Here is a 19,217-nt window from a genome sequence, read left to right on the forward strand (position 1 = left end):
TGTCAGACATCTTCATCATCACGCAGGCTGTATATCACTATCTTTAGCGCACACACCTCACTGAATCTCCTCGCAGCTTTCTGCTCTCCAACATCACAAAAGTGGAGTGGAGCTTGCTGCTGCAGACTGGCCCGTGGGTGAGTGGGTGGCTGCGAGAGAGAGGGAGAGAGACAGAGGATCGGGGGTGGGTGGGGGTGTGAGAGGAGGGATAAAGAAAGATGAGAAAGATGGAGATGGAGGGAGCAGGTCAGAGGATGGGAGGGAGGCAGGATAAGGTTTAGGTGCACACACACGAGCAGAGAGAGAGGTAGTGCTGGATCTCAAGTCGTCTGACAGGCTGTGATTTTCTTATCGTCTGCCGGTTTGGATTCTTCTTAGCCGCTTGGCAGTGCTAGAATCAAAGAGAGAAAAAGGAGAAAGGCGAGCAGAGAAACGAGTGGATTTATCGTCCTGTAACACCTGTAAGTAGCTGAAATCTTCTACATTCAGGCTGTCGGTGTGAGTCTGTTTAAAATCAGAGCGCGTGTGTTACAGAGTTTAACACAGAGTGAAAGTGTGTCTCTGTCCATACCTGTGGGTTTATTCTGCATGTTAGCATGTGTGTCTCTATCGGTTCAGGATCTTCAGACTCCAGTAAGTGCAGTGTCATATATTTGCCACGGTGACTCACCCATAGTTGCCAAGGAGACGAGGCCATTGTTGGCGTACAGTAGCTGCTGTTTCTCTTCCTGCATCAGTGCAAAGTGCATGAAAAGCTTCTGATGCTGTTTTAAAACACCTCTATTATTATTCATATGTAAAGTTTTTAATGCATGTGGCAAAGTCTAGTTATAATCCTCCATCACATCCAGCTAGATCTAGTTTTACTCATTTACTGTTATCATATAGAGTGCTAAGGGTACGAGGACTATTCTAACTCGGCAAGGCTTTAAGGTTATTCACATCAATTAAGATGTCATCTTCGGTACAAGTTTAATTCAAGAGTCAATCCGTATTTCCAACAATATTCAATATTCAACATTTATAGTCCATTTATGTCTCTAATTTTGTGATATGCATTAAAAATGCTCTCAGTATTGTATCAAACTCGTGATTTTTTTAAGTTTACATTCAGGAGAAACGTTTCCAACAAAAGAACTACAGCCCAGATGTGTCGTGTAGAGAAGTATGCTAAGACGCTAATCATGCAGAATACAAGCTAATAGGCTTAAAATGTTTATTATGATTCAGTACGTTTTAAATTTATGTTAAACTTGGCCTACAACTACAAAAAATAAAGTAACTGCAGTTACCATCAAATCGGAACCAATTTGTATCTACAGTTTAAGCTCTTAGTAACAGATTCACACAGTGCCTCCAATGACTGCATGTAAAGATGAACGACGCGTCTCCAGATGCTTTCATTGAACATAACTGAAGCCAAAATAGTCCAGAGACGGGCGCTGCCATCTTGCACTGGTGACGTTTTTTTTTGCCAGAGACTGTATAAAGAGATGGCCGACATGACAGCTCCCTAAAGTGAAGCCAAACCCTCTCTATCGCCCCCTGCTGACTGGCTGCAGTATAGGTCATAAAGCCCGCCTCCTCCATGTTAACAGATGGGACATGAGTCAAACTATAAAATCAAAATACACGTCAAATAAACTTTTCTCAAACATGGTTTCTGTCATTATAGTTAGTTCTTATCATGCTGATTTATGTCCAAGTGTTCATTTTTCTGACAAGTTTATTTTTAATTAGGTATTTGATGCTATAAAAAGGGGGCGTGGCCTCATGATTGACAGCTCTGTGGACAAATGGGGCTCCTGCAGCGTTCTGTTCCCGGTTAGCAGAATGGAGGAGGAACGGCGAGAGGAGACGTAACTAACACTAACACTACAGTCATTGAACTTTCCATCAGTGTGAATATCTGCTTCAGACCGACACAAGAAGCTGTTCTGCTGTTAAACACGCCGACGTGCCGGATTCTTGACATTTCTCTCTCGGTAAGTGAAGTGTGTGTTTTGGTTAGCACAAGTGGCTACGGCGGCTCATCCCGCCGATCTCTGCTGCGCAGCTTTGGCTCCAAATGACGTCACCAGCGTAAGATCATGGAGTATTTTTGCTTCAGTTTTGTACAATGAGAGGAGATGGAGACGCGTTGTCCATCTTTATACAGATTTATTGATTGGTAGCCAACCTAACCAAGTTTAATGTAAACCAAATCACTATCACAGTGCACGAGCCTAAATATAGCCATGACATTAGCAATACAATTAGAAAACACTGATTTTTGTCGTTTAATCTTGAGTACTTGTTTACGTTTTTTACATCACCAGCTGTGATTGCAGACCAGTCAGCTGCCTTTAGGTAACGCCTTGTTGCACTCTGAAGTTCCTGTGTTTCTGACCTTGTTATTCTTAGTCCTGTATAACTTTAAAAGGAAGCTGGCATTCCAACCTGTTTTGTTTTAAGCACTCCAATATCAGGAAATACAATTAGCTTCCTGGACATCATCACCTCTGACCTCTCTGAGACTGGTCTCCTTCCAAAATGTCACTTTTAGCGCTGAGGGAAGTTTGTCCTTCCAAAGTGTCTGTTTCTGCTCTGTGAGGCTGTTGTGGAGGTCGTCCTTCCAAAATGTGTGCTCATGCTTTGGTTCATTCAACAACGTGCTTTTTTCCTCCATCAGTAATATGAAGGGAGATGTCCTTCCAAAATCTGAGACCCCCCTCAGCTCATGCAGGAATATCAATTTAAATCTTTTTTCATAACATCAGGGTGTCGGACTGTGAACTTGCTGCCATTCATTTCTCTACTTATATTAATAGGATTTTTTAATGATGAATAATAGCTCCTGTATTAATACTCATAAGACAGGAGTCATAAGATACCGATATATCCGCACAGAATTCAGAACAGAGCAAGTATGGCTGGAAGGTGGGGGAGTGAAGCCTGAGTCTGGGGGTCAGAGGGTGGATCTGGGGCTGCAGGGGCACCACTAACATTCCCCCTCCTCTCTTTCGGGTGTAGTAGAAGTTGGCTGCCAAAAAGGGAAACACTCCAAGCATTTTAATGACCTGAAAAATCTGTGTGTGGATTGAAAATGCCTTCTTCCATGTACTTTTAACTTGTTTTACTTTCATAAAAAATGTGCTGTGTGTAATCGAGTAAAGTCCATCCATCCCACATCAGCTGATCGCTCAGCTGATTCCCCTCAAAGCATCCTATGTGCAAATCTTATACAAGGCCACTTAAAGAGCTGCTCTGTGAAGCTACACTTCCTGCTTCCTCTGCAAGCTGCAACCCACTTGCATCCATTTCTTAAGCTGTGATTGATCTTTACTGCTCTCCCTGTCTTTAAGTGTCAGGGCAGAAAGGTCCCAAAACAGGGACTGTCCATCAAATATAAAAGAGAAAACTGTCCTTCTTCTTCTTCTTCTTGAATTGCGCACAGCAGAGACCACAGCTGAGTCCCCATTCAGGGGCTACATCCTTCGAAGGACGTATTTGAAGGCCGATTGTGTCACAGCGGCTCGCCGAAGGCTGTCCCATTTCGAAGGCTCCTTCAGATGCGGACGACAAATGCGTACTCCTTTTGCCGGGCCACGAACGATCCATTGGGTGCATCTTTCGTGGGCTAACGAATCATGAGATGCATTGCGCACCAATTCAAACCAGATGTCAGACTCTTGTGCGGCCGAAGAATACACTTGATAATGTAAAGGTTTTTGGTTTCAACTCAATCGAATAGATTGAGATACATGTTAAAACACAAAAGGGGTTTTGAAACTTTAAATTATCTTTAAAATAATAAGTTAAGCTACGTGAAGTTATGATAGCTAGTTAGCCCGCTAGCTACCTGTTGCTAGGCGAAAGGAGTCGCGTTTGGCGGCGCAAAGGTAAGGGCAGGAACAGCTGGTGACGCAAACAGGAAATTGTCCGTAGACCAAAGCGTCTCATTTCAGTTCAGCCTTAGCGTCTGCACAGACTACGAATGACTCATCCTCCGTAGACCGCCTCCTTCGAAGGATGCAGCCCCTGAATTGAGACACAGCATCCCTGCTAAGCCTGCAGAGTATAACTTGCAGCAAAGGACATCAAAGTTTTCTTTCGTCATGTTGCAGATGGTAAATTCTCTCTTACAGTCAGAGAGAAAACTGTCCTTCTTCTGTCCACCCCTTGAACTTCACACAGCATGGGACCATGACATTCCTGCTATCACATCCTGCTTCTGGCATTACTCTGTGTGTGTGTGTGTGTGTGTGTGTGTGTGTGTGTGTGTGTGTGTGTGTGTGTGTGTGTGTGTGTGTGTGTGTGTGTGTGTGTGTGTGTGTCCTGGGTGTCACCAGGCAGAGTTCACACAAGGTCAGTGCAGGATTTTGGAGTTTGCACCGACCACAGGACTCACATATTGCTCACTGCGTGGTGCCGCACTCCTACTAGAAGAGGTTTTTACCAAACTCTGTGACAGCTTGGAGTAGGTGGTGGTTAGTACAGAAGATCTGCGGATTTGAATGAAGGTCATTTATTTTATTTTGTTGATGTAGCACTGCAATGTTCTTGATATTTATTTCCACCTACAGTTCAGTGTCTAGTCTTGCCAAAGTCCCCACAATCCCAGAGAAAGGAAGAGTGGCATTTACTTTAAAAAGCTTTTGTTCAAACCTTAGAAACAGTGAGATAACACAGTGAACAATACTTCAAATTCAAATAAAGAGTAACAAGATGTATTTTATGTGTGGGAGGTGGTCACCATCTCACCAACAGCCACCAGGAACTAAAAGAGACGACCATCATAGCAACAATCTTCTTCTTCTTCTTCTTCTCAAAACATTAAAAGTTATGGAATCTGTGATGTCTGAACAAGCAAACAGATGATGAGTCCCCCTCTGCTCAGTTGTTGTGTATGATACTAAAATTAGGACCCAATATGTACCTGAAGTCAATGAAAAGTCCCATCAATTAAAACTGCATGTAAACTGTACTCGTGTAGCGCTTTTGTAGTCTTACGACCACTTAAAGTTCATTAACTGTTTCACACACTGATGGTAAAGCCCTAAGTGCCAATCCAATCAGGATCTATGCAGTCATACCAGATGGCTGCGCCTTCGGGAGCAGTTTGGGGTTCAGTGTCTTGCCCCAGGACACTTCGACATGTGACTGTAGCAGTCAGGGATCGAACCCCCAACCCTCCGATTGAGAGACGACCAACTCTACCACTGAGCCACAGCTGCCACAGCTGCCCCAGAATGAGGGGATCTTGGATGTGATACCTCTAGAAGTTTTTTGTGTTATGTTTGTTAAACAAGTATTTTGTTGGATCCAAACTAACCAGTTGAAACAACAAAGTAACCCCTTACCTACATCACCTGTTTGTCCGAGAGTCCTAGCACATATTTGTAGAACACTAAATTGTCAATCAATCAATGTGCCGTTGTCAGGGCCGTCCGTTGCTATGACGCTTGTGGCTGGATTTTTGATGCGTGCACAAACCTTCGACGCGACCTGGTAAGCTAGCAAGTGGGTGCAAATTAGGCTCGTGGTTCAGTGTCCAAAAAGCAGATTTTTGATTTCTTTTCCAACCCTCCCTCTGAGCCAGCTGAGCACCTGAGAGAGAGAGAAACAGAAACCTCAGCTGACAAGTTGACACCGGCACGAGCACCTCCCAGATCTGTGCCAGTCGGCCGACAGCGACAGGGGCAGCAGCAGTTATCCTGGCTCAGTAGGCTGATTTAGATGTTTACAGTTTGTTGCCTATATTTGTTTGTGAAAGTATATATGCCAACACGTGAAAAGTGCAATGCTGCGTTTGAGTTACATAAACCGTGCGCACACATGACAGCTCATTTTGCTCAATGCAGGTAAAAGGCATAGTGCATAGAGTACTTGTCGAGTGTGAGATGTGCGTGACAGCGTGTGCATACAGTTGATCGGGCAGCAAAGTGTGCACAGTTTAGGCTTTTTGTCAGATGATTTGAATTGTTTACAAGAGCACAAAGTTCTTCATACATATAGTGTAAGAGCCACTTTGGAGTGTTGTTGTTGTAATGATTTGTTGGTACTGAAGGTGTAGCGACAGGTATACATGGCAAGGAAGAGCACTGTCAGGTTAGGTGTGTGATCCCGGAAGGGCATACGGGTTTTGACCGCTGTACTGTGAGGGCTGTGGCACTGTTGTTGGATTGTATCTGCCATGGATCTTCACCGATGAAAAATAAATCTGCTACAGGTAACTGCAAACCACGGTCAGGCGCGTCAGCCAGGTCGCTGCTGGATCAACATCTCAGTAGTTCAGTGTTAGGCTGATTTAACATATAGGTTCTTAATTTTGCTCTCAAAGTGCAACAGGTTGATGCATCATACACAGCAGCCCCTCCCAGAAAATAGTTCCAACGTCCCTGCGTAACAGAGCTACAGAACTAACCAATCAAGGCAGCAGTACACATGCAACTTAACTGTTCTGCAAGGTAAATGGAATCTGGTGACTTTTAAGTCATTTTAATTCAGCGATGTAACAGCTGCTTCTGGTTAAAAAAAATCATCTTCCTCTTAAACAAACAGGTCGATCTCTGTAGGGATCCTTTGTGTGATGTTGTCAGACACTTTGCAAAACAATCTGAGCCGGTCAGTGACAAAAACAAACTATTTTAGTGGACTGTGATTGGCACAGTTGCCCTGAAAGATTATGTTGCAGCCATTACAGCCTATGTTTTTGCTGCTAACTGAAGCAATCCCAAAACTTCTTGGCCCTAGACGTCATTTAGGCCCAAAATTGTTCACATTTTCACATTAAAGTCCGACATCAAGAGCCTTCAGTGTAATCTGTTCTAATGCCTTCATCTAAAGTCTACATCCCCTCACTTATTAGCGCAGCTTTGACAGAGATGAAAGTGGAAAGTATCCAGCTCTCTGTCTCAGTGATCTGAAGTTCAGGGACTCACTGAGCTCGGATTGAGCTCTTCAGGTCCATGAATTAGAGGAAAAGAAACATTTCTCTTTAAATATTACCTCGTTCAGGTGAATTCTCAGAAAGCATGCAGGGTTGGCGTGTTACATTAACAGGAAGGAATTGAGAGGCTCTCTGTCTGTGCTCCCTGCTGATTTTCCTCGGCGCTCTTGTTTTCTGAATCGCAGCAGCCGGTTTGACAGGTGTGAAAGTGAAGCAGGACGCGTGCTAATGGATCAGAGGTGTTGTGAGGGTCCCCTCTGGTTTGGGAGATGCCAGGCTGACTCACATCCTGTTAAAAAGACGTCACAAAACTGCTAACTTCAGAAAGTAACCAGTTACACAATACACATAACACGATTAGAACGGCAGTCCAACCTGTCAGAGGGAGTAACTGTGCAGTGTTCTGAAGCGGCTGTGCTCCAGCCGTGTGCATGCAACTAGTTTCAGTCACGACAGCGAGCAGCTGCCCTTGAACACAACACGCCAGCTCTATCTGAACTCATGCACGAATTCACTGCATGTAAAGGATGTTGGAAGATGAAGTGCATGAAGGTGATCGGTGCTTTTAGGGGCCGTTTCATTCTCACTGCATGTTACGGTGCATCGTGGTTTAATTTCAGAGCTGCAGTCAAACCTCACCTACAGTCAGCTCAAGCTGTTCAAAAACGACTTTTTCATACCTTTTCTTACTTTTGATGCTGTTTTTGTCAATGTGAGGACTCTTTTGTTCTTTGTGCAATCAGAGGCTATTTAGTGTTTACTACTTCACTGGTGCTTAAAAAAATGAGCACCTTGTTATCTTGGGGCGACAGACGTTATAGTCCAGCAGTCCAACAGTTAAAAATGTGACGCTGTATGCACCTCTACCTCTAGCATTACTTCTGGCCGCTGTCATGCTTATTGTTCTGATGTGCTGTTAAAGTCAGGATACGGGGCCTATAACGAGGGGCAACGGATGGGTTCAGCAAACACGGGACTTACACGAAGGAGACTGAGGGGATTGATTGAAGTTGAAGTTTAATTCTTTTATATTTTAAATGTAAAATACTTTGGTTAGTTTTGTATGTAATTTAGTTTGATAATTGAATACATATTGTACTTGTTTAATGACTTTTGTCTTTAACATAAGTAAGTCGTTTTGGTGCCCAAAGCTAAACAGACACCTCCCGTTTGTGATAGTTTGAAATGTTTGTTGCAGCAGCAGAACACATCTTGTGTTTGGCTTCGAGGCTCCAACCTCATTGCTCCTCGCAGATTTATTTTACATGCAGAAATCTGAGGAGTGATGAGATCATATCTTAAACCCCCCCGTGAGCCTGCAGGTGGATGCTGGGGTGGTGGTGGGGCTGAAAGTATGAGCGCAGTACTGGTGCAGGGCAGCGGTTGCAGAGCAGAGCAGAGGGAGAGAGCGGAGATCTTGCAGCTAAAATAGACGCCACGTTGGGAGGAAGTGTTTGTCAGGTGATTGTGATGTGTTGCGCATGTCAAGTGTGAAATCCGTGCAGCTCGAGTTGCCTGCCTGAACTATAGCCCGCAGGCGTCGCTCCATTAATGCACATTAAAAAGTAAAATCTGAATTTTAAGTCATCAAGCTTTATTTTGAAAGTCTAACAGGAAGTTGCATGAGCCTGCATGTGCAAAACATACTCAAAGTGTTTAACCGTGCTTCTCAAAGTGCTTTACACTGCATGTTAGTATTCACCTGTTTCCACACAAACTCAAACACCGCCGTGCGAAATGGAAATAATCCCACAGCTTTCGGGAGCAATTTGGAGCTCATTATCTTTCCCTAAGACACCGCAGCATGCAGGCTGAAGAAGCAAGGGATCAAACTGCTGATTCTAATTGAACAACCCACTCTATCTCCTCAGCCACAGGCAGACATGACACTGTGAGCCTCAAACATTAAAATGCATCCAAATATACTTTAACCCCTCAAGTTCTTACATAAACAATGATTCATTTTAGTTTCATATTATTGTTTTAAAAAATGTGCTAAATAAATAAAGTGGATTGGATTGGATTAAAAAACAAGGTCAGTTTTTAACAGGGTCACTGCGGGAGGTGTCAGGGTGTCAGACCCACACAGAACCATCATCCAGCTCTGCAGAACATCAGAACATTGTAGCACCTCTCAGCTGGTTGTTTTGGCCTCACAGGTTCTTTCAGCAGCGTTTCCAGCCAGGACAGGCAGCAGATCCAAACAAACGAGCTCTGATAAAGCCACCGTACACTACCTGCTCAGCACTAAAGCACAGATGGATGTAGTTTGCAGCTAGCTGTTGAACAAAGCGGAGCATCTATCAAGCGAGAGAAGCGTGTTTAATTTCTCAGGAGCTTCTTGAGACAAAAACAGAGCAAAATGAATCCGAAGATGCAGATTGTGATTTTTTAAATGAGGCTGCAGCTGTTTGAAATATTTAATGATATTATTATGCAAATCCAACATTTAAACCTCATCAGTAACACAACCAGGCCCCCCAGCCCCCCAGTGAAACTGAGTGAAAGTTGAAAACATGTCTTTAGCTTCCCTCATTTGTCAGGTGTGAAAACAGAGCAGGGAGCGCTAATGGAAAAGAGGTGTTACAAATGTCCTGTCAGCTATCAGAGCTGTCAGAGTGAATAAATCTGATTTATTTTAATGCACAGCTGTGACAGTCTCTCACCCCCCGGAGACCCACCTCTGGTCCCTGACCCACAGCTTGGAGAACCACGGCTTCAGTTTTATGTTCTGCTAGAAGATGTGGAGCTGTTTATTAATGTAGAGGAGAGCGTATGATGTGCTTTCTAGTTTGTGGGCTGTCAGAAAGATTAAGGTCTTCATATTACGTCTGTTACTCTGAAAGCAAAAGGCCAGTGCAGCAGTAAAGAGGAGAGTAAATGTTTGATTTGGTTAAGTGTTGTAAACGCTGCAGGCCGGCCGGACGCTGCCTCGTAAAGCTGAACATGAGGAGTTGTTTTGTCTCGACGCTTTGTGTTGCACCTTTGCTAATATCAGGACGGTGTGAATATGAGCTCCAATGAAACAGAACAGCTTCTACAAGCAGCGTCATTATCTGAGATCTGCTCGGCTGGTTTTTATAGTGCTGAAGTGGTAAAGATGTGTTAAGCGGTGCCGGTGTGCGTTTGTTCCCGCTGGATGTGAAGGTGTGATTACTCACTCCAGCTGGGGAGAGAGGCAGAGGAGGCAGTTAGGGAAGGAGGGAAGGAGGAGGGAGACATAATCCACAAATAGTCGACACAAAGGAGAATTCTGCTCTGAAACAAAGACAAACTTCAGAGCTCAGGTTTCCCTCTGAGATTATAGATTTTCTCTCAAATAAAGACTTCTTGTCTTTCCATCTACCTATCTGTGGTGCAGGGGAGTGTTTTCACTGCTAGCTACAGGTGGAGACAAGACCTGGTTCCCTTCTGTTCTGCCAGCTGGTGCACCTGTACCAAGTCTGACTGACTAAGAAAAAGGTCAAAGCACATCCACTCACCAACCGAGATGGCCAGATGTCCCAAAGCACAGTCCTGGTTTTGAGCAGGCAGACTTGCTTCTGGAGTAAAAGGCGTACAGATGGCTGCAGCGCTTGAAAACCTGCGCTCATGGCTTTATTCCATTTTATGCATGCAGAAAAATAAGTCACAAGTTATATTTCTTGATCCTGCTGGATGCTGGACTGTAAAGATAAAAGCCTTGAGTTGTACGTTGTCACCAATTGTGTTGTGGTTTTCATAGACAGGATCTGAAGGGGAGGCTGAGAGGGGAAAGGGTCTGGTTCGGGGACATCAGAATTGCATCGGCTTTGTGCAGATGATGTGGTTATTTTCACTTCCCTCAGCTGTGACCTTCAGCAGGAAGAGAGAATCAGCGCCTCCTCGTGGGAGGACATCGATCTCTGCTGGGAAAGACTTTATTACTCCCTCCAGGTTGGGATGAAGACACTGCATCAAGTGAAGAAGTTCAAGCATCTCGGAGTCTTGTCCACAGTGGGGGTAAAATAGATTATGAGATTGACAGATGGGTTGTTGCAACATCAACAAAGCAGTTGTCTTGAAGAGCTAATCCAATCGATACGTTCCAACCCTCAACTATGGTCAAGAGCTTAGGGTAGCAATCATAAGAATAAGATTGTTGATATGAAAATGAGGTCTTTCACAGGGTGGCTGGTTGAGGAACTTTGACGACAGAAGGGAGCTTGAATGACTCCTTGAACACGCTGGAGGGATCACATACCTCGTCTGTCCTGTGAACACCTCAGGATCCCCCAGGAGGAGCTTGAGTACATTGGGAGATGAACATCTGGACTAACTTGTTTGTCCTGCTGCCAACGCAACCCCATCCAAGATAACCTGAAGCATATGGATGGATGGATTTATGATGTCAAATTTCATCGATTTTATGGAGAATTTGATTTCCATGCTGGATTAATCAGCTTGGAGGCTTTTTGTATGTATTTGTCATCTTTAAGATTTGATCATGTCAAGTACAATCAAGACAGCAAACAGATGGCAGCTTCATTATCTGCACGAGGACTCTTAGTATTCGTGCTGAAATGTTACCTTGCACCAGGTTGTCCGTGTGTTCACTAGTCCAGTCGAACTTTATTAATACGCTCCATTTGAGTGCAACAAATAAAGTAAAGTGAATCTCGCTTTGGGCCTCTGTAGCCACTTACCTGCTCCACCTGAAAGGTAATCCTGCCTCAAACATTTGAAATGAGATCCATGCATCACTGTGAATTGAAAACCAGACTCTGTTGTCGTCTATGCATTACAATGCAAGTTACATGGGTTTCTGCACTTAGATTATTTGCCTACCCTTATTAAAGATGACCCTCGTTCAGCTTATCAGTTCATTCACCTAGTGAATAAGCATCCATTAATGTTCTTTATTCTGTTATCCAGTTTTTATCACCTCTAGAAAAGTCTTTCCTCCAGCCTTCTCCTTGTGTACCGGTCGCAGAGGGCCACACACAGGCCTTCTTCTTCTATTGAGGTGAACTTGAAGCGAGCTCATACTTTACTGTTTCCTCCAGCGGCTGCAGAGCCCGACAGTAGGCAGCTTTTGTCGGGCAGCTCTCTGTTGTAAATATGTTTGTGGAGCTCGCCCTGGGGACGGCTGCTCCATCTCTCTGCTGCTGTAAATAACAGCAGTGTGCAGTCTGTGTGTCCTGTACCTCAGTGATGTGTCTGCTGGGTTCTGCTCTGTAAACCACTCGGGGCTTTACTGCTGACTCTAGTGCTGCTGCTGCTGCTTTAAATTAAAGGAGCCCCCCAAAGGAACAGAGTTTATTCTGCCAAACTGAAGTTCATAGAGTTCATACGCTCTAAAGGGACGTTTATGAGCTGAGCACAATGAAGGAAACAACAGCATGATACAAGCTGCCCGTGTTTTTAGCGATGCTTTAAAGTGTGTACAGTTAAAGCAATGTCTCAAAGTATAGTAACCGTTTTCATTGATACAATATGAATCTCTCTCTGTGTTGTGTGAAGTCATCATGTGGTGTGGAGGCTTTCTGTTTCTTTTACCAGCTCAAACAAAAAATATCTAACCTTTGTCACAGTTCACAAACTGTGAGTAGCGCACGTCCATCAGTGCACAGTGACATCAATGAATGTGTGTGTGACAGGGTGAATGTGACATGTAGTGTAAACGTGCTTTGAGTGGTCAGAAGACTAGAAAAGTGCCACATAAGTGCAGTCTTTATAAGTGCAGTCTTTTTACCATTTTCATTCATTCATTCATTAAACTTCATTTTAATGTCTGGTTGGTTGGTTAGTTAGTTGGTTGGTTAGTTGGTTAGTTGGGTTGTTAATCGGCTAATTGGTTGGTTGGTTGGTTGGATGGATGGCTCATTAGGTTGGTTGTTGGTTTGTTACTTGGTTGGTTGAATAATTGGTTGTTTGGTTGTTGGTTTGTTAATTGGTTCGTTGGCTGGCTGGCTGGCTGGTAAGTTGGTTGGTTGGCTGACTGGCTGGTTGGTTAGTTGGTTGGCTGGTTAATTGCTTAATCTGTCAGTTGGTTGGTTAGTTGTGCTGTTTAAAGCAGTTGTGGTTTTTGGTTGTCTCTTTTAAACATGATATCTCAGGAACGCCAGAAGCGAATTGCTTTAATCTTGGCAACATTTTCCCCAACTTGGACTTCTGGATCAAATAATCCAATTTTGGTGGTCAAAGGTGTTCAGAACAAAACATAAGGTCACTGAGACTTTACATCCATCTGATTCTCATAAACATTCAATCACGTGATTTATTCCTTATTTATATCAGTCCAAGAGAATGTTACCGTTTGCAATAGTTAGACAATCTCCGCTCACTCCTTGCGTACCTGTTAGAGACGTTCTCTGGTATTATGTGATTGTAGTGTGACCTCTCAGGTTTATTATAGGCCGACTTATGGCTGTTAAAATATTTTAATAATAATATTTAAAATAAAAAAAACCCGTCCAGGCCACAGTTACACTGTAAATATGGAGGCATAGATGGACGTAATCTGTAATGACTACGAGTCAGTACTTTTTCCTTTTACCACTTGGACTTTCTTAACTCGTCTGAGGCTCTTCTCTTGTTTCTCATCTTTTAACTAATTCTTTAATATGAAAGACTAATATATGTATGATAAATGATAATTATCAAAGTGTACTTTTGTCTCTCCTTTAAGGTGATGTGTAAAAGCTCTGCTGCATCATTAGTGATCTCATGCTCGTGCAGAATCTTAATCTGGACCCTCTCAGAGTATCAAAGAGCCTTCACTCGTGTGTCCGCTGGGCTTCTCCTTAAAAACAAACAGATGCTAAGGGGGACGGCTGTGCATGACTCTTCTTGTTGCTAAGCAACTAGTGAAGATTTAAAATGTGGCACTCTTTGGCTAAAAGTTGTAATATTTTTAAATTCAGATACTGAAATTATACTTATCACTGTCAGGATGGTGCAACAGGGTCCCCAACAGGAACCTCTGAGGAAGAGAGGCAGAGCCGTGAAAAGGCTTCCCTGTGGACACGAAGCCTCAGAGATGGATTATAGTTTATTTCTGTTACGACAGGAAACCCACTTTTTTAAATTACACCATGTTTCAAATACCCCTTTCTACATTCAGGTACATTAGACTTTCAGAGTTCTTACCTCTGTCGTATTCTGTCCTGGCTGTGTAACTTCTGTGAGCTGTTTCAATCCCAGTAACTCGTCCTGGAAGACCTTTTAAAGTAAACTGGGTGTTGGAGCTATCCACATTGTTTAGCAATATATAACATTTAGTCATTTATATATTTGTTATAATTTTTACAGAGAAGTTATGTGACTAAGGTTGATAATATTGGAATTATAATTTAGAATAATTTTATGCTTTTATTTTGAAAGTACTGGGCAGTTTGGGCACTGGTTCACGTGTTGTTTTTGACATTGACATGTACCTATCCGTGCGTACGAGTTGGATGAGTTTTGATTTATTGTTTTTTGGTATCAGGGCAAATCACCCGACACCTCAGTTCAGACTTGGACTGACGGTTTTACCAATCCAACTTGTGTTTGGTAAAATCTGTAAATGCATAGAAAGGAAGTCAAACCAAAGTCAGGGAAGTCTTTTCTGGAATAAACCAAACAAGGTGGGAATCTTTAGAAATCCCACGATGCGATTACAATTCTTGGTGTCATGTTTTGAGTCAATTCATTGAGTCAAGTGATTTGTAAATGGAGGAGGGGGCTCTATCTTCAGGCTCGTACTTTAGTACACTTTGGGTCACAATTGTAACTTGAAACATAGGTGGCAGCTGAGCTACAGTAAACGGTCTGGATGAAGGTCTCTTATCTGACCAACAGAAACAAAGGAAAGTGCTGTGAGAGAGCAGAACAGTGCCTGCTGCAGCTCTAATATCACTGAAACGTGTCGTCACAAGCGCAGGTCTCTGTAGATGAAACAGACGGTGCAGCCAGTTATTGCCTGGTTGCCTGGAGTCCTGTGAAAAGATGCGTCGGTCGGGTGGCTCATTTGTTGTTGCTGCAGTTTGGTCTCAGCATCACTAACGTTAGTCTCTGTGAGAGCTATTCAAAACGACTTCACCTAGGCCTGACAGTGAGCGTGTCACAGTCACAATAACGGAAGTCTATACAGGTTGCAGTCGGATTCAGACAGACTGCTGCTTGATCGACCTTAAGCTTCTGATCCCCATCCACTCCCAGATGTACACTATGTCTGAAGATTCAGGAGTCTGACTGCTGCGGCGGATCTGCTTTGCAGTCAAGTCTCAATACCATCTTGTTCCTGGTCAGGGTTTAAGTCTATCCCAGCATGCAGTGGGACAACAGCAGAGAAACCTCCCAGCAGGTCACCTGTCGATACTTCTGAGCTGCTGCAGCAGTTTTCTCCAAACTCCATGATGTCATGTTTTCATGCTGAATTTCACCAGAACGGCTCCGCCTCTGCTGCAGCCACAGTTACATAACGCTTCTATAAAATGGTTCTATGTAATGGTTCTGATGGATAGGGGCCGCCTGTATATAGAAAGCTGACACATAGTGAAAGGACTGAGATTATACACAGCAGAGGGTTGAGTCTGTGAATGCATCACTGGGTTATTCACTGCTCTCGCCTGTGCTTCAGATTCACAGGCAGTTGAATCTTTGTTGGCACTTATTTGTGCATGCATGAACACCTATATGCATATATGCAAGTGTGTGTGTGTGTGTGTGTGTGTGTGTGTGTGTGTGTGTGTGTGTGTGTGTGTGCGCGCGCGGGGGGATAGGGTGTGCAGAGGAGTTTTCTGCTTATGTGGCTCTCCTGCCAGGAACTCAACGGACATTTAAACCAGCTGCCTGTGCGGTAAATTAGTGGGCTAATAATAGAACAAGCTACAGGAGGAAGTGTGTGTCACGCACGCTCACCTGTTTATGCACTTGCTGTCCTACCTGTGTTGAATCACCTGACCATTGAACTGTCTAATTTAGAAAAGCCTTTAAGAGCAGCCCAGAAACATGGCTGCGCTGTGAGATGCAGAGTACTCAGAGCGTTTCAGGGTTCATCGGACAATAATCATGTTTATACGGGCCTGAAAAATGGGATTAAGACAATAACAGGGCTGCAAGCAACGTTTCATTATCAATTATAATTATTATTATTATTATTCCAATGGAAGAGTTAATTAGTGTCAGAAAACGTTCCCTCAACTCAAGATGACATTTTTAAACTGCTTCCAAAAAAGAGTCCAAAAACATTCAGCGCACAGATGGATAAAAACTGCGACTCTTCAGATGAGAGAGGCTGGAGCTCGTTCATGTTAGGCACAAAATGCATTATTGAATTATGTTCTGGGGACTAACTAGTTTACAAATGTATTGTTTTATCTCTAGACAGTTATAAGAGGAAAGTCAGGAACAAACGACATCACACGAGAGCTGATTATAGACTGAGATTAACATGCCATTAAAAAGAAACACAGAGCATGTTTAAAGAAGTTGTATAACAGTAAATAACATACAACATATATTTATACATTCAAACCATACCAACACTGGTTATGGGAGTTTTGGCAGGTTTTGTCTTGTGAGATCATTTTGCAGTTTGTTTTGTAATTGAAACATGCGCTCTATAGAAGGGGAGGTCTCACTTTGCCTCTTAATGTTACTAACAAAGTGAGACGTTTCCAGATGTAGTCATAATTTACTGCAGAGAAAAGGAAAGAAGCTGCACTTGTTCACGTGGACTCATTTGTGTCCATGCTTTTCTTTTTAAAGATTGCAGCTTATTGTCATGAAGGCTCCATCGGGTGCATCCCAGCGTAGCCCGCGGATCGTATCCCATCAGTTCAGACGAGATGGCGGACTCTTCAGCGAAGGAATACACTTAAATGTGAACGTTCATCTCAATCAAATAGCTAGCCATACAAATATTAAAACACCAAAGGGGGCTTGATACTTAAAATTATCTTTAAATAATAGGTTAAGTTACGTGATGCTAGTTAGCCAGTCAACTACCTGTTGCTAGGCGACCGGAGTGGCAGCTGATGACACAAACAAGAAGTCCTCCGTAGACCGGACCGTCTCCTTCGTAGGCCGCGTCCAGCCCCCAAATTGAGACACAGCTACAGTCTGTGTTCCCCCCCCTCCTGTGCCAGTTTGTCTCGTTCCCTCGCAGCATTTTCTTGTGTTTCTGTACGCCGTAGATCTGACCGTTTTTGTGATTTTGGACTTTTCCTTTTGCCCGATTCCTTTTGGATACCTCTGCGTGTTGATTTGACCTCCTGTGTAACAGACCCGGGCTATCTGGTCATGTTAGCCTCCTCTTTGCCCCTCCCAGACTGTGGCAAAGAAACCCAAAGTAAAGAGATTGCAGGTTCATTTCCTGCCTTCACTGTGCGTTCACACGAGATTCCCTCTGTCTTTAATCACTTAAAAGGTGCACTGGTCTCAGTTAAAGTGTTTGTTGATAAAAGCTGTGATCTGTTCACAGGGTTTCTGCCAACACATGCTGGCATGGGCTCCGACTGTCTCTGTGAGGCTAAACGGGAATAATCTTGTAAAACAATGAACACATTCACCTTAACTGTGTTACAGTGGGAGTAGTGATTGTCTGAGAGCCAGCGCTTTGGATGAAACAGCACAGAAACCGCTCCTGCTGCCAAAGAATGACGTCTTACTCAGCGTCTCCACCAGGCAGACTATATTACTGTAGAGAGCTGAACAACAGACTCATGTAATCCTCCTCTCTCTCTCTCTCTCTCTCTCTCTCTCTCTCTCTCTGTCTCTCTCTCTCTGTCCGTCAGAAACACAAGGTGGATCTGTTCTACAAGGTCCGACACGTGATGATGGAGCTGATCGACCTGAGGAGGCAACTGCTGTCGGGTCACCTGACGCAGGACCAGAGCCGCGACGTCAAGAGACACATCACCGTCAGACTGGACTGGGGCAACGAGTGAGGATGCAAACACACTTACACACACACACACACACACACACACACACACACACACACAGAGGCTTGGTTGCATAATATGTAATGGTCACCTTCTCTTCACCAGTGATGCAGAAATAAGCATTAAGTTTTCCATTGCAGTTAAAGAAACCGTTTACTGAGACGATTGTGCAGCCGGTCTTTAAGGTCAGCGGTCTGCAGGTGAAAGGTGTGGTTTTTGAGATCGAACAGAAAGTAATGCACAGGAACGAAATCCCCCGAGGCCACGTCTGATGACTTTGATTAAGTTTCTGTTCCTGTATTCATGAAAAAAACAGTCTACAAGGTTTTTTTGAAGGTTATAAAAAGGACTCTCTCTCTCTCTCTCTCTCTCGCTCTCTCTCTCTCTCTCTCTCTCTCTCTCTCTCTCTCTCTCTCTCTCAGACACCTGGGTCTGGACTTGGTACCAAGGAAGGAGTTTGAGATGGTGGATGAAGACCAGATAAGCGTGTCAGATCTTTACAAGATGGTAAGACCTTTTTTAAAACTGTTTCCACACAAGAAAACATTCGACTGAGTTCAGACTGCAGGAGTTTAACACATTCCCCCTGCATGGTTCACCTGTTGTCAAACGTTAGATAAGCTGTGGAAAGGTTTGTTTTGTTTGCTTCGGTCAGAATCAGCCTCCTGTTGGTTTGTTTTGATGCTCTCTCCTGCCGAGTATCACCCTCTTCATCCCTGTACCTCTGCTGTTCCTGTCCATGTGTAAATGCTTCACACTCACAACTGAGAGCTGCCACAAAGCACACTTTATTTCAAGGTTTGCCCTCGCATCACAGATTAGTTTTCAGCTGACCTTCCATGCTGTTATTCCAACACCGTCACATTCAGAGCGTTCATTCAGCTGGGTACATCTGTCCTCTACTGGTGGCTTCATCAGCAACCCGGTCTCACAGCAGTTTGTGAAATATAAAACATCACATCGTGTTCATGGATGTTTTTTCCTTTTATTTGACATGGTAGTCGGCAAGTATTCAAACTGTATTTCAATTGGAAATATATTCTGTGACCGTCTCAGTCAGCACAACCAAGTTACTTGGTGATAGCAGGAAACACGCCCCTGGCAGCATCTGGGGTTGTGCTGGAAAGCTCTCGCTCTTACCCAGTAGACTGTTGCGCGTCTCCCCTGTGAAACCAGCAGTCAGTGCTAATGATCATTTTAGCTAAAAACACAGATCTTTTCCTAAATCTAAAGTACTTTGGGGCCTAAACCTGACAAAACAGCAGTTTTGGATAATAAGGCAGCAAAACTATTTGGTTTAATCTCTATTTACAGATATTGCATAAAAATACAGAATCCGAAGGCTTGGGACTGGATTTTGGTATTGGAAGTGTTCTGGTTCCGTTTGAAGTGGG

The 19,217-nt window shown here is 43.7% G+C and overlaps 1 protein-coding gene across 1 annotated transcript in view; it reads left to right on the plus strand.

Moving 5' to 3' along the window:
- The first annotated feature begins 211 nt into the window (after positions 1–211).
- Positions 212–19,217, plus strand: part of LOC138605275 (dedicator of cytokinesis protein 3-like) — a 63,580-nt gene continuing 44,574 nt past the window's right edge. Inside the window, exons 1-3 of the mRNA XM_069677422.1 lie at positions 212–461; positions 17,674–17,822; positions 18,246–18,330. Coding sequence (XP_069533523.1) covers positions 17,713–17,822; positions 18,246–18,330 — 195 coding nt within the window. The 5' untranslated portion in view covers positions 212–461; positions 17,674–17,712. The remainder of the gene's footprint in view (positions 462–17,673; positions 17,823–18,245; positions 18,331–19,217) is intronic.

The sequence above is a fragment of the Semicossyphus pulcher genome, unplaced genomic scaffold (genome assembly GCF_022749685.1).
Source record: "Semicossyphus pulcher isolate SPU_LCO1_2020_fin unplaced genomic scaffold, fSemPul1.0.p SCAF_3, whole genome shotgun sequence".
In the NCBI taxonomy this organism is placed as follows: domain Eukaryota; kingdom Metazoa; phylum Chordata; class Actinopteri; order Labriformes; family Labridae; genus Semicossyphus; species Semicossyphus pulcher.